The sequence below is a fragment of the Ammospiza nelsoni genome, chromosome Z (genome assembly GCF_027579445.1).
Source record: "Ammospiza nelsoni isolate bAmmNel1 chromosome Z, bAmmNel1.pri, whole genome shotgun sequence".
NCBI lineage: Eukaryota > Metazoa > Chordata > Aves > Passeriformes > Passerellidae > Ammospiza > Ammospiza nelsoni.
In genome coordinates this window covers 86,409,369-86,425,414 of record NC_080669.1, presented here as the reverse complement: position 1 = coordinate 86,425,414, position 16,046 = coordinate 86,409,369, and the positions used below count along the sequence as shown (strand labels likewise).

Genomic DNA, 16,046 nt, shown 5'->3' with positions numbered 1-16,046 from the left:
TGTGGCTTAAACAGAAAAAATATCTACATATGTCTGCAAGCCTGCTCTTTGCTGTTCACCTCTCTGTAAAATCCATTTAATGTTGTTAATTCGCTGTTTTCTTGAGCCACAGAGGAAAATTCATAGTTGTGGTCAAATAGACTTTTAGTTGATGGTGAATTCTTTAGAATTCTCCAGACTGTGGATGCCTGAAACCCTTCCAAACAATCTCCAGGGGACTCAGAGAGGTGCTTGGGTCCTGTTTGTTACCGTGACGTGAGAGGAGCTGGACTTGCTGTGCCCCTGTTTGTCTAGGCACAGCAGAAAAACCAGTCTATCTCCATTGTTTTGAAATACCTGCCAATACGGCTTTCATTAATGTTTTCTTTGTGCCTGCATTAACGAAGGAAGGGTCTCCGCCCTGGAGCACCACTCCTTCTGTGCCCACAGAGCAGAGGCAGCCGCAGCCTCTGCGGAGATAACTCGGGGCAGCTGCCAGCTCAGCCCCAGCCTGGCACAGGGAACGGGGCTCCTGCAGGGCACAGCGAGGCCCAGAGCTGGGCAGGTCTGCCTCCCTCACTGAGGCATGGGAAGGTCTCGGGAATTCTGCTGCTCAGAGTGACCCCGAGATGTGTTAGAAAGTCTCTTTTCCCAGCCTGGTGGTTGAAGAAGGAGCCAGAGCTCTCCTCTCCTCTCCTCTCCTCTCCTCTCCTCTCCTCTCCTCTCCTCTCCTCTCCTCTCCTCTCCTCTCCTCTCCTCTCCTCTCCTCTCCTCTCCTCTCCTCTCCTCTCCTCTCCTCTCCTCTCCTCTCCTCTCCTCTCCTCTCCTCTCCTCTCCTCTCCTCTCCTCTCCTCTCCTCTCCTCTCCTCTCCTCTCCTCTCCTCTCCTCTCCTCTCCTCTCCTCTCCTCTCCTCTCCTCTCCTCTCCTCTCCTCTCCTCTCCTCTCCTCTCCTCTCCTCTCCTCTCCTCTCCTCTCCTCTCCTCTCCTCTCCTCTCCTCTCCTCTCCTCTCCTCTCCTCTCCTCTTGTTGTTTATTGTTTATCAATAAAATTCTTTCTCCAACCCACCGAGGTCTGTCTCGCAGGCCAGGTTGAGGCACACTGCCCACCACAGATGTGGTGTTATCTTTTTATACTAAAAACTACGTGTATAATATTTACCATAACTTCCCAATACCTATCACCTATGTTAGACAGTGAGTTTCTACCTTAAACCAATCCAAAAACATCACAGCAGAAGATGGAGGCTAAGAAGAAGAAGAAGAAGGAGAAAGGCTGGACAGGCCCAGATTCCTCCAACTTGCCTCCTGCACCCCTATTCTAAAAACCCCAAAAATCTGCTTTTCACCCCGTGATAAATTCACTATCATTCTACTCAAACTCTCTTGGCTTGTAATTCTTCAAGTAAAGGTTGGTAATTTCTTTTTCCATGGGTCAAAATCAAAGTCACAGATGTCTTGGGCTCTGCGCCAAGGTCTCTGAGCCCCCTGGGCCGGGGCTCAAGCCATCCAAGACAGCCACAGGGGTGGCTTTGCTGGAGGGGTTCATGCACATCAGAGGGGTCCCCTGCCCTGTGGGAGCCCTGTCAGGCCCCAGGGTGGAGCCTCCTGCTCCACCAGAAAGGCTGTGGAAATAATTGCTTATCCAAAGGATGGTGAGTAAAGCCTCTGTTTGATCCACCTCCACACTTTATTGATTGTCTAAACACGGAAGAGATTACCCTGCCCTATAAAAGCCACGGAGAGAAGGAAGCAATCAACAGAGGCAAATGAAGTGAGCAATTAGTCTGAAACCCTTCGGACCAGCTTTACTTTCAGGCGAGGTTTGAGCAGTGTGATGCTGACACAAGGATCTTCAGCAGTCACAAGGTAATCCACAAATTTGTAATCAAATTCTGCTTTAGATTCTAATTTCCTTGGTGTATTTTCTTGATTTCTTTTTAAGCACAAGGGTGACACTGAGGTTTTCCTTAGGACATCTTACAGATGGGACAAAAAGATTTGGTGTCTTGGGGGGTTGGAGGACTCTCTAGTAAGAAAGTTGATTTTCCATTCTCAGTAACACTCAGCCCACCCAGCTCTCCCTGGGGAGAGGGAGAATTTCTCCAGGGGAATCTTCACACAACATCTAGAGCAGATTCTGGGCTGACATTTCATTTTACTCACATGCACTGATGGACAAGAGGCAAAGCCTGGGCAGATCACTTAGCTACAGCTTCTGGAATCAGTAAAAGAAAAGGCTCTGTGTCCTGGGGCAAATTGGCCAGGATTAGATAAAAGTATCAGCTAGATGGGTCAGAGCGTGTTGTTGGTGTTGTTGGATTGTTTGTCCATGCCAAAATTCCATTCCAGGCAGTGCCCCAGGCCAGGCTGGACAGGGCTGGGAGCAGCCTGGGACAGTGGAAGGTGTCCCTGCCCATGGCAGGGGGTGGCACTGGATGGGCTCTAAGGTCCCTTGCAACCCAAACCATCCTGGGATTCTGTGATTCTATAAAGATTAGAAGCCATGGAGAAAAATGAAGTCAAACTCAAGACAGTGGAAGCCTTAACAGAAGCATTCAGGGTTTTTGAGTTGGATTAACCTCTGTCTTTTGGATCTATCCCCTTGCTTTAATCTCCAGTTAAAGATAATTCACATTAGAGATAGTGAAACACTCAGGTGTAATGAAGAAATCTGAACTAAATGTGCTGGTTTTGAACATTAGGCTGGGATCTGATTGTCTCTTTGCCTAATTTTTCAGGATGGCCCATGCTGGTGACGATGATTTGTACAACTCTGTGGTCGTCCAGGAAGAAGGTGTTTTACTCTCCTGTTTGTTTCCATCAGCATTTAAAATCAGTTTTGCAGCATGGTGGCACTGCTGAGTGTGTTACCAAGTCTGTCAGGTTACGGATACAGGGTGTTGAGTGGGCTCAGAAGGAGTGGATGAATCAGACACACATGTTAGACATGATTCTGTTGGGGTTTAGGGTGGGAAGAATGGTGGAGCTGAAGGGAGGAGCTGCAGCAGAAAAGAGTGGGAGCCTTGGAGGCATGGATGCAAGCCACTGTTCATTTCTTTAAGTTTGGAATTATATAGAAGAGTAAAAAAAGGACAGAAACAGATTGAAAAGGGTGGAAGTGGATGGAAAATGCTGGCGAGACAGGCAGTAAGGTTCAGGATCCTGCTTTAATATAAATGGGTGGATAATATATGAAATGCCTTTTGGTCTAACAGTGCAGGGCAGATTTTCCCACCCAGAAATCCACAGGGCTGCCTTTCACTCTCAGTCCTGAAAAGCAGTTTTGATTTGCTCTTTGGTAGATAAAGGCACACAAGTTATTACACATAAGTTATTTAACGGAGCTGTGAGATTTTGAAGAAAAACTGGTTCCAGAAACACCCCTCTAATACAGAGCTGGTCACCCCCTTCCCCTCATGGTTTGAGCAGGAGGACTGTCAGTATTTTCAGCCTGTAGCAACCTGTGATTTCACAGGAGGCTGCGTTCCCTGAAGCTGTTTGTCGGCAAAACTCACCTGTGGTTTCTCTTCAAGGCTCGCCACCCTCCACCTATGCCATTGTCATGGTGTCTCTCAGTGGAGGCCTCCTGCTGCTGGTTGCCATCAGCATGGCAGTAAGCGTTCTCCGGAGGTGAGTGTCAGGGCAGGAGAGGGAAACCAGGCTTGCCATGGGAATGTGTGCAGGGATGAATTCCTGCTCCAGCCAAGAGCCATCATCAGCCTGCCAAGCCCTAGTGGGGCTTCCTGGGGTCTTCCCAGGCTCCTTCCTCAGCCTGGAGATGGATGGGAAAGCAGTGGCTGGAGAATCACCAGGCTGGGTGCTTGGTAATAGCAATTTGGGGCAATGACATTGGGTTTGCTTTATATCTGGTCCAAATTGTCCCCACCTCCATATATATATATATATATATACATATATACATATATATATATATATATATGTGTGTGTATATGTATATATATGTATATGTATATATATATATACACACATTTTATATACTATATATATATATATATATGTCTATATCTATATCTGTACCTATGTGTGTATGTATATATATGTGTGTGTGTGTATAGATCTATATCTATATCTACATCTATATCATCTATATCTATATCATCCGTATCTGTATCTATATCTATACCTATGTGTATATATATATATATGTTTATATATCTATACCTATGTGCATGTATATATGTCTATATCCATACCTTTATGTATATCTATACCTAAGTGTGTATATCTATATCTATATCTATATCTATATCTATATCTATATCTATATCTGTATCTATATCTATACCTTTATCTATATCCATACCTATATCTGTATCTGCATACCTCCATGTATAGATATATAGATTTATACATATATAGGTGTAATTTTATAGATATGCATTTAAATTTTATAGAGGAGAATCAAGACACCCAAACCCCTGATTCCTCACTAATGCCAAAATTCTCATTGTTTTCAATCACCTGAACTCACTAAAAGAGGCAATTTCCTAGTGGCATCTATTTCTATAAAGAGAGGGTAAATCATATGTTTTGAGGAGTCTCTTCAAGCAAAAAAAAAATTGTTCAGTTTTAGTTTGAATGCATCTAGCCAAATGAAGCAGGGTGACGAGGTCACAGGATGTGGTTTTATAAAGGGCAGGAGATTAAGGAAAAAAGGAATATGTCACCTCCATGATTAATTAAATCAGCTCTGCCCCAGCTATCAGTTCTGTGCTGCCATAAATTACATTCTGTTATTAACTGACTTGGCTTCAACAGCTCCTCATGCTGATCAGACACCCAGTTATTTGTATTTCCTCCATTTCTGTTGTGCCAGGCGTTGCACATCGAATTATTCCTCCAAAGACCTCAGAACACCTGTGGTGGTGGAAAAAGTTATGGTGGCAAACTGCAGCTCTGACAGGATTTCAACAGTGGATTTGACTGGCCCAATGTGCATAAATTACACTTCTTACAAGCAAAATGCGTGCCCAGCCACAGTCTGCCATCTCTGAAGAGACAATTTCCATTTTTGATGCTCCTCCTTTGACAGCATCCCCCAATTCAGCACCAGAACAATGACAGCCCGCAGCTTCTTCCATTTGCAGCTTCCTTCTGGAGAGAAAAGGGGATAAAGGACTCAGGGGATGTGTGCTAGCTGAGAGGATGGACTGACATGCTGCACTCCATTTTCTCCACCAAAGTGCTGGACTGTGAACTCATACCACAAAAGTATTAGAAAATGCAGGAAAATTGAGTTTTTTAATGGAAGTGGAGAAAAAGCACAGACACACGTACCTTTTCTCTGTGACGCTGTTGTGTTAAAAATTTACTGCAGAGATTTACGTCTTTTTCATATTGCCTCTCTTCTGCGGGGTGAGTCATGGGGAAAAAACACAGGAGGGGAAATTCTGGTTATTTTTACAAAGATTTCCCAATGCCTCTGACTCACTCAGAATCCCAGGCCTTATGCTGAGACCTAACCTTGTGCACACATGGCTCCCTATTATCTGCATTACTCCAGCCTGCTAACGCTGGCATTATTGGACAGGATGCAGCCTGCAGAGCCTCAGGGCTGTGATTTGGTTTTCACCCACCCACTTTTACAGCCTGGAGAGAGAGACCATCTATTCATCTCTAAGCTGAGTGCTTTTGGGGCACTGATGACGTCTGGTGTGACACCAGCTCGCCTGGCTGTCCTCCTCGTTCAGGGGGTGGCTCCAGGGATCAGGCTGGGCTGGGATCTGGCTCCAAGGGGGATCAGTGTGATCCCTGGATCTGGCCAGCCTGTTCCAGCTTCGTGCCCTTTGCTAGCTGCTTTGGGAGCCCCTGGGCTGCAGCCTGTGAGATTCCTCTTTCTCCAGGCTTGGATGGGGCCACCGTCCCCTGGGGAAGCTGCTGGTGGAAGGCCTGGCCCCACTGGGACACACCAGGACACCAAAATCCTCATGTCACCTCCTCTACATAACACTTATCAAAAGAGAGACTTGGGGCAGGCACAGGCAGGTGAGGCCACCTCACCAAATCCACATTTCATAACCCTGAGGGAAAATCTGTGCCACAAACGGGATCAGACTTCAGCCACCACTGCGGCTCCTCGTGCTTGTCCCCAAAAGGGCTCATTGAGTGACTTTTATGTTAGCTGAGGTGGAAGCCAGGCCTGATTCCAAAGCTGCAGCCGTCCCTGGTCCTTTGATGTTGGATGTAGTCCCACTCAGAATGTTTCCACTGGCACCATTTTCCCTGGTCCAACAGGAAAACAAACCCATGCCTGGTGGATCCCTGGTGGCAAACACCAACTCTGTGCCTGCAGGAGTTTGTGCCCCCTGGGTCTCCCTCCCTCTTTCCATGTAGTGAGCTGCTCCTGCCTGTCCTCTGCTGCTGCAGCAGCCTCAGACACCCTGCTCTTCGCTCTCTTTAATCCCCCTGCCTTTTCTTCATGCTGCTCACTGCACAGAGACTAAATCCCCCACCTTTCAAAATTCATGGAGCTGTTTCCCCATCCTCTAAATCCCTCCCTAAGACTCTCTGCTGCCTCCATGCCTGAGAGGAGAAAATCCTGCCCGTCTGTCAGCGGTGAGGCAGGGCTAAGCACAGACTTGTAATTCCCTGAAAAAAATCCATTTGTTTCCTTGCTGCCCCGCTCCCCACGTTGGCCTGCTTTAGGTATCCACTGTCTTCCATCTCAGACATGGATTGGAAAATCCCTATGCCTGCCTCTGAAAAATATCTGCATGGCACCGAGCATGACAGGATTTGGGTCTGGACTGGTGTATTCCAGTGCAAAAACAAGACAAACAGTGCCAATAATAATGGAACGATGTCGTGCCACAGAGATGATCTTTAAGCTCCCCTCCAGCTCAAACCGTTCCCTGATTCTATGGCCATTCTGTACTCTTGGTGGTGGCAAGATAAGGAACAGCATGTGTGTGTGTGTGTGTCTGTTTCTGTGTCTGTGAGAGAGAGAGAACCAGGCAACAAATGACACTTAAAGGCTGTTATGGTTACCGAGTCAGGTAACTTAGGGAAACAGCATCGATAAATTTAGGTGTAAATCCAGAGTTGTGTATGGTTTTCCATCTTGTTCCTCAATCCCCAGGCAGTCCTTTTGTGCATGAAGCCCTATTAATGTCCTCTCAAATCCCAGGAAGGCTGTCAGGCTGTGTTTTTGGAGCGATGGCTGCTCTCAAACAAGCAAGGGCAGGGGTGACCCATGAGTCACGGATAAGGAAAGGATCTTTTCTGTGCACAGCTGCTGACAGGTGAGCACCAGACACACATTCTCCCACATGTACAGAATCTTACTGCATTCCCAGCTTTGGTGGTTTAAAAAAAAAAAAACCATCTGGATATTAAACCAGTCACTCAATTTGTGCTTACCAGGGACGTGTTGCATCAGTCGGATGCACCATTAACTTTACAGCCCTTCGACAGTGCTATAGGTGCGATGAGTGAGGGATGACAAAGGCTTTAGTCTAACTGTGAAATTTAGCTATTGGATTTATTTATAGTACCTGGCCGAGACACAGAACCTAATTTTTTTCACCTACGCAAAGTATTTCAGTTAATGAAGTTAATCATAGTAGGAGTTGGTAAAAAATCTGCCACCAACAAAATGTATTTCTTCACTTCTTGGGATCGTTGGGCCCAATTTCCAGACTTTTCTGGGCCCCCAAAATTTTCTCACTGATGTGTATCTGGGTATGTACAGTGCCCAAAGGAGGAAATGGTTAAAGCCAGTTCAGAAAATAAAGTCAGAAGATGGTGGCAAGTGAGGCGAAGGGTATATGACCTGAAGTCATAGGTTTTCCTTTGTCCTGGTATTTTCTCATCAGGATTAAACTCAGTTAACTCCAAAATCCCCCATGCAGCAAGCTGGGTTCTCATTAAGTGTAGGGGACAGTGAGACCCAGGCAGATGTGCTCTGCCTGAAGATATTGAACGAGAAACTGAGAGTGAAAAACACCAGTGCCTTCACAATACTTCACCAGCCTGAAGTTTAATCCTTTGACATCTGTAAGGTGGTTTAAAACTCTCCTTTATGGTGATTGAATGCACCCTGCAGATGACACCAGGGGAATTTACTGTACTGAAACACGACACCTTAATGAAATTAAAAAAAAAGCCCCTTTCCTTCTAATGCAAGCAACTTTATCTGGTTTTTCCTTCAACCACGTAACATGATTCAGAGATAAGACTCCTGTGGTTGCTAAGTTGCCATGATGGATTTCATTAAGGGGAAAATCATGTCAAGTTTATGTCAGCTTGATGGCAGCTGCTCTTTTGAAATACATCTTAATTATGGGTAAAAATACTAAGCCATAACTTGTGTACTTATTGCAAAAACCTCGGGTTTTTTTTTCAGGGCCATAACTCTAAGCATTAGCTCTTCACTGAGGTTAGCATTTATTTATTTATAGCTTGTGTACCGTAAGGAGGTAGCCCAGGAAATGCTACTTGATCATGGTGATTATAAGATATCTGTGTTAGTGAGCCCCATAATCATCTGTATTTAATTATAGAATCACTGCCAGAATGCCCTAAGTTATGTCTGAGGACAAAAGACAGCTCTGTTTGTGAGACCATCACATGTCACCACTCAGAACTTCTTAAAAATTCGTAGTGACCTTTGGGATTAAATTTTTCAGGCCAATATTGACTTTCCCTGCCTGTATGGAGTTTGATATAATCATTCAAGAAGAGCTTTTTTATTTTTTGTTTTGCTATTTACAGATAGAAAAAGGTTTTTTGAGTTATAAAGCCCTGCAAATTTGGGGCAGAAAGGGGGAGTGGGAACCGGGCAACTAGAAATGGCTCCATTTCAAAATGTTAAAATGGTGGGTTTTAGAAGTTTTGCAGTTATAGCAAATTTTAAAACCTAGATGAGAAATAGAGAAGCTGTGCTGGAGCTCCTGAGCCTGCAAGTGTGTGCTCACATGTGCCACTACACTCAAGTGTTCCCTCTAACCGCTGGCTTATGAAGTTAATCATACACAAGAGAGTTTTCAGAACCAAAGCATCTGGGAAAAACAATGAGTTTTCATGTAAGTAAACACTTCAGTACAGGCTTCAAAAATATTGAGCTCACTGCAACTGCAAGAGATGTTTTAGTCATTACCCTGAATTGAGACTATATTCCTTTTTGAGGCTGAAATGACACTTTTGACCAGATGACAGAACTCTGATGAACATCCTTGATTCCCTATCTCAATTGTACAATAGCAGTAATTTTGTGAGTAAATTGTAAATTGTGGTTCTGGTGGCGGGGTGCTTTATTCCAGTATTAAAATGTGATGTTATTTAATAGTAGTGACTATTAAGATGTACAATATTGTGACACTGACTGTACCAGAGTGGGTGTTTTGGGAAGGAAAGATGAACACAAGAAGAAGCTGAGGTGTGGGGCTTCTTCTCAGCTGATTCACTTGGTGTCTGAGCATCTATTGATTACATACTCATGACAATTTATTAATTGAAGTATCAGGTCATCACTTGCTGCTGATCTTCACACAGAGCATGGGGATGCAATATTGACAGGTGGTGAATAATTTGTCCAGACTGTGTCAGAAGTCTGTGGCAGGGCAGGGAATCGAGATGGGGTCTCTGCACCCCACCACACTGAGCACAAAGCTGTCGCCTCCATTGCAGCAGAGGGCTCCAATAACCAACACCACAAAGGGATCGTGCAGATCACTGTGCCCTGATTGAGTCATAAAAGCACCAACCATCCGAGTTAAGGGGCTTGGGTACTGTGAGATTACGGGGAAATAAAATCAGGGAGGGTTATGCAAATCTCCCCCTTCAGCCAATGGGACTGAAAGAGGCAAAGGGGAAAAAATGTCTATTTGTGCATCAATAACTACACTGGGATAACTGTGTAACTACAGTACAGGGATAAGTGTGTAACTACAGCAGTTATAACAGGGGATACAGTATCCCTGAGCTCCAGTTGTGGTTATTTTGTAATTTGACTGGAGAAGCAGTGATCAATCTGCTATAAAAGGTAATTGTTTTTTTTTTTTTGGAGTGTGCTTTGGATTATGTGCTGGATAAACAGCATCTGGGATCTGGGCTGACTTCCTGCAAGAAACCTCAGTCAGGACAGGAGGAAAACCAATGTGCTGAGAAAACACACAGAAAAACCCCGCTGTCCATAAGGATAAATATAAGTATAAACTCATGTATTTTTTCATGTGCAGTGTTTATGTTTTTTTATTAATCTCTACTTGTGTTGGGTTGCTGATGAGGGATGGCCACGGGGCTGCCCCATGCCGGGCAGTGTCTCCCTGCTGCCAGCAGACACCACGTTACCACGTCACCGACGGAGGAGGAGGAGGATGAGGATGAGCCTTACTCCCGCTCCAATCCAAAGGCCACTTGCTGCATGGCGAGCGGAGCTGCCCACATCACAGCCTGCGCTGTGAGGACCATGGGGCTCCGAGAGATCCATGGACCTGGGAGATCCACGGCGCTCCGAAGGACCCACGGACCTGAGGAAACCACGGGGCTCCGAGGGATCCATGGACCCGGGGGACCCACGGATCCGATGGACCCAAGGGGCTCCGAGGAACCCATGTGGAGGCGAGGGATCCATGGCCACGAGGGATCCACAGGGCTCCACGGGCTCCATGGACACGAGGGATCCATGGACCCAATGAACCCAAGAGGCTCTGACAGATGAACGGACCCAAGGGATCCAGAGGTCTCTGAACGACCAATGGACCCAAGGGATCCACGGGGTTCCAAGGGATCCATGGACTGAAGGCATTCACGGATCCAACGGACCCAAGGGGTTCTGATGGAACCACAGGGCTCCGAGGCATCCATGAACCCGAGGGATCCACGGTCCCAACAGACCCAAGGAGCTCTGAGGGACCCGCGGGGTTCTGAGGGGTCCATGGACTCAAGGGCTCCACGGGGCTCCAAAGGATCCATGGGCGCGAGGGATCCACGGATCCAATGGACCCAAGGGGCTCCATGGGACCCACGGGGTTCCGAGAGATCCACGGACTCGAGGGATCCACAGGCATCCAAGTGATCCATTGACCAGAGGGATCCATAGATCCAGCGGACTCAAGAGGCTGCAAGGAATCCCCGGGGCGCCGAGGGATCCACGGGGCTCTGCGAGGTCCGCGGGTTCGGCCGGACCCGAGGGGCTCCGAGGGGCTCCGAGGGGTTCGGGGTCCCGAGGGATCCGCGGGCGAGCCCGGACTCGAGGGCGGCTGCTGGAGCCGACGGCCACGCCCCCCCAGACCACGCCCCGTAGGGCGGGCACGGCGCGGCCGGGAGGCCACGCCTCCACAAACCACACCGCGCCCCATTGGGCCGGGCTCATCAAGCCGCGCCCCAGATTTGTCCCGCCCAATAAAGCCACGCCCCCTCCCTGCGCCCCAAACGCGCGGCAGCCGCGGAGAGGCCACGCCCCGCCCCAGCCCTTGAGTGAGGCCCCGCCCTCAGGCTCCGCCCCTCCCGGCCGTGAGCGAGGCCCCGCCCCCCGCCCCGCCACGTCTCTCTCGGGCGCCGCTCCCGTTGCCGCTGCCGGTGCCACTCCCGGGGTCGCCCCGCTCCGCCCCGCCGGGCCATGGCGTTCACGCTCTACTCGCTGCTGCAGGCCTCGCTCCTCATCGTCAACGCCGTGGCCGTGCTGCACGAGGAGCGCTTCCTCCGCCACGGTGAGCCGGGAGGGCCGCCCGGCCTGGGGGGGTGGACGCGGTGGCCGCGGCCCCGCCGCCGCTCCCTGCCGGTGGGAGCAGCAGCGCACGGGGGAGGGCTTTGGGAATCGGGGTGGGTTTGGGCTTTGGGGATGAATTCCCAGCCGCTTTCGTCGTACCTTTCTCTCTTCTTTTTCTTTTTTTTTTTTTTCCCCTATAATTGTCCATTTTTCCTGTTCATTTTTAACTGTTTCGCGGCCCTTCGTGCCGCGCCTCGGAGTGGTTGGTGTCGTACAAAGGTTTCCTTTTTCTTGCCGTGCCTGGTTCTTGATGAGATGGCGACTCTTGGTCCGTGGGATTCCCGGGGCTGGGCATCCTTGCCCTTCAAAAGAAGCCAAAGCCCTGCAAAAGAGAGAAGATCCACCGACAAAGATTTGCAAAGCCGTGGGGGAAAAAAAAAAGGCCAACGGTCCACGGTTTCCGAGTTCATTCGTGTGGAGAATCCTGACTTCTCCACGTCAGGCTGAGCCAGGATTGTTGGCAGGAGTGCAGCAGGGCATCCCTTTCCCCTGCTGGATTTGTTTCAAGGGATCTCCTCGGTTTGGGCTTGGGCTTTTCTTTGGCTCTCCTGACGAGCAGCTGCAGTTAAAAACGGGAGATGTGGGTACTAGTGGGATGGGTGAAGCCACTTGTCAGCCTCGTGAGACTTGGGAATATAGTTCCAGGCTCATCCCAGTGGGAAGCAGCAGCTGGCAAGGCTGGTCAGGAAGAGGACTCACCCACCACCCTCGGTTTGGTGCCAGGGAGGCGAGAAAGGGAGAACAAAAATCACTTAAAAGTGGCCTTTGGAGAAAGAAATGCACAGCTTGGGCAGTGGAGCTTGGTGTATTGAGAGCTGCTCCTCGCTGTCCTCCTTCCCAAAATGGTAAGGGCTGCAGCCAGCAGGTTTTAAAAATCCCTGGACACATCCCTGGTCCCATCATGCTGTGTCTGGGCATCATAAAACTTCAGGACTTCTGCTACACTCAGAAAAATTCCCAATTTTTTTTCCTTAAAAGTTCTAGCTTTTTTTTTTTTACAGCAGTTGCAAAAATCATCACCCCGATTTTGGAATTTGTGCTGGCTGTTCTTCTCTCGTGTGCCCCCATTTTCAGTGCTGAAGCATCACCACTTCACATCCTGCAGTTATTTGCTATTTTGTTTTCAGTACTGTGAACAGATTGCACTTGGTTTAGGGTTTATTTTGACAGCTGTTTTATTTTTTAAGCCCAGATGAACTCACCTGTTAGTCTGGGCACGCAGGGAACAGTGGTGTATTAAAAAGGTGAGGGTTTTCTTTACAGAAACATGGATTTACCATCGCTTAATGTGAGGTTTAACAGTTTCAGCTTACTGTATAAAAATATGCTTGTGAAATGAGGCTAATTGGGCTGTCTATCTGTGTTAGTATAAACTACACTCAGGATAGATTGCTTGCTAAAATTGTAGCATTTGTTGTGTGGTTTTCGGGTTTTTTTCCTAAAGTGTGTGTCTGTTTTTATGTGACCCAGTTGGCTGGGGAAGCGATCAAGGGATTGGAGGATTTGGAGAGGAACCAGGAATTAAAGCACAGCTGACAAACCTCATTCGATCAATACGAACCGTTATGAGAGGTAAGGGCACAATATTTACTATTATCATTATGATTATGATGATTACTATTACAATCTGTAATGTCTTGTTTCTGCACTAATCTATACTTCATCCGGGCCTGGACTCTCTGTGAGAGGGTGCAGGCCTCACCTAAAGTGCCCTAATTCTGGTAAAAGCGCAAAAACATTCCCTGGCTCTGGCTTGTGTTTCTCCTGCGGAGCTTTTGCCTCTCCTTGGGGTTTGGCAGCTGGGAGGAAGTTTGGTGATCAACCAAAGTGTGCGATTAGTGTCAATCACTTTGTCTAAATCCAACTTTATGGCAAGTACCTGTGAGGAAAATGTAATTCTGGGGTTTCTGAAAGGCAAGCGAGGCTTACATGCCTCAGAAGATGGGGAGAAAAATAGACTTAATTTGCAAGTTACTGATAGTTCTTCATTATGAAGGACACCAAAAATTCATTTTGTAGATGATGGTAGAGAGGGAGTAACAAATCTTAACCTGTCTTGCCTATCACTGAGTAAAACCCAAAACATTTATTCTAAAGCACAGCAAAGCCAAGGACATAAGCTGAATTTTAGATTGTTTACTTACATTTGGAGAAAGAGTTACTTGTGTTGAAGTTAAAATAGAACTAAAGGCTCTGGGTTAAAGTTAAAACATGCTGTGGAAAAAATACTTCTGCTGTTGCTTTCTACTAATGTCCTTGAGCCTGACTCCTTCCACTGGCTCCTACTTTACATAGGAAAATTAAATGTATTTCTAAAATTTTGACTGGTTCTGCTCCTCCTCTCACCGTTATATGAAGCTCCATCATTTTGTGATGTGGAAAGCAGAATTTTCACTGTTAATTTCCCATTTTTCTCCATCTTTAGTGCCACTAATAGCCCTGAACTCCATCACAATCGTTCTCCTCCTGCTGTTTGGCTGAAGACACCCCGTGGAAACCCTTTGGACATCCAAAGAAGCCAGTTGCTGACCACCACTGCTCTAAGTTCCCTGGGATCCAGCACGGTTTAGCTGTCAATCTGACATTCAACTTAAAATAGTAAAAGACACTATTTCTATTTATCCCATTTCCTAATGTTCCCTTGCAGTTTCATTAAGCAGGATCACGGGATCAATGCAACAACGCTGCAAACACATTGGACTGTGACCAGTTCTGTTGCTGCCTGTTCATAGTATTGATTAATTATTAGAGTAAATGTCATAGGATGTTGCAGTGACTGGCAATGGGATGCAGCTTTTAAATGCTTTGTTACTCAGGGATGAATTTCCTTCAGTACGCTCTCCAATTTGTTTTTAAATTGAGAAAAACAACAATGTGTTTGTTTCCATTTCACTTACTACCATGGAACTGTTAATGAGAACATGAATTAGGCTCTGACAGCATGTCATAAAGAATACTTGTTATAAAGGTTTGAAGTCTAGCTGTGATATGGAGGGAGATAAAATCAGCTGGGTAAAGTCCTGATTCAGGTTAGCATTGAAAGCTGGATTTTTCTGCTTTGATTGGGGATTTTTGTCTTCAAATCAGTATATCATACTGATGGTAAAGTCAGTATGCAGAAAATGGGTATTTCATACTGATGGTAAAGTCAGTATGTAGAAAATGGGTGCAATTGCAGTGCAAAATTCAAAGAAAAAAAAATTAAAAATTAATTAAAAAAAAAAAAGCTGTACCTAAAGCTGAGTAACTCTGTGTTAACTTTGGGGATATTAGTGATTAGTATTTGTTACTTTTCTGTCAAGAATTGTTATTATACTTTTTAAAATATGTATTAAACTCTGCGTGGTGATCACTGTGGTCAAAGTGGGGAACCACTTTGTATTCTGAGCTTCCTGGGAAACGTGGGAGGGGAATACCATGGGAGGTGAATACCCTGTGCTTTGCAAACGTATTTCTTTGGGAAAGCCCCGAATTTGCAGCCTCTTCTGTTACTGCTCCTTCCCCTGCCCTCCATCATCATCATCATCATTTGTTAAATTAACAGCTTTGAAAGTGCAACTGTGTGTGTGACTTTGCAGTTCTGTGGAAGAGAATGCTCCTAGTTGCTTTCCTACCGGTCTTGTCTCAATTAAGACTGCTGAGTTAGGTCTGAAAAGGTGATTCTCATTGTCATGGTTTGGGCCTGGCACAGAGCCAGTGCCCCCATGAGAATACCCTCTCCCTGGTGTCTGCTGTGAGATGTGACCAGGAATAAGCAAAGCAGGCTCCAGCTTAAACATAAAGAAAACTTTATTACCTAAACTACAAGAAAAGAAGGAAAAACCCTATAAGGGAAAAAATTGAAAACCTTACAAAAAACCACTTTCCTCCTCCCCACCACCAAAAATTTCCCAATCTGACACATTTCCCCAAATCACCAACTGCCCAGTCCGGCACCACCCTTTAGAATACTCAAACTTCAGTCCATGAAGAGGAGAGGAGTCCTTCTTGCACCATAGGCTTCCCCTGGAAACACGCTGAAACCTCGTGTGCTTCCATGTCACTCAGCACCGCCCGGAAAATCCTTTTGCCGCTTGTGACATCTTCCTTCCATGCCCAGTGCTCTCACCACTGTGCATGGACCAGAGCTGCTTCTAGGGTTGTCTTTTAAGGATGCCTTGTCTCACTCCAAAAAGGCACAGTCTCTGCTTTGGGACATCTGTCCCCCCCATTTTTTCCCAACCCCCTGGGGCCGAGGGGTCCCCACACTGAACCCTCCTGGTTCTGAGGCACTGCCTCCCCCTAAGTGCAGTCTCTGCGTCACAGGAATAAAACTGAGTCTGTGGCTGCACAAGA

The 16,046-nt window shown here is 46.8% G+C and overlaps 2 protein-coding genes across 2 annotated transcripts in view; both read left to right on the top strand.

The window, feature by feature from the left end:
* The window catches only part of HDHD2 (haloacid dehalogenase like hydrolase domain containing 2), a 361,944-nt gene that overhangs the window by 327,946 nt on the left and 17,952 nt on the right, over positions 1 to 16,046 (top strand). The gene's annotated exons all lie outside the window — the stretch shown is intronic.
* IER3IP1 (immediate early response 3 interacting protein 1) lies at positions 11,472 to 15,175 on the top strand. Its single transcript, XM_059493196.1, has 3 exons — positions 11,472 to 11,652; positions 13,182 to 13,283; positions 14,137 to 15,175. The coding sequence occupies exons 1-3, from the start codon at positions 11,562 to 11,564 to the stop codon at positions 14,190 to 14,192; spliced, it is 249 nt and encodes an 82-aa protein (XP_059349179.1). The 5' UTR covers positions 11,472 to 11,561; the 3' UTR covers positions 14,193 to 15,175.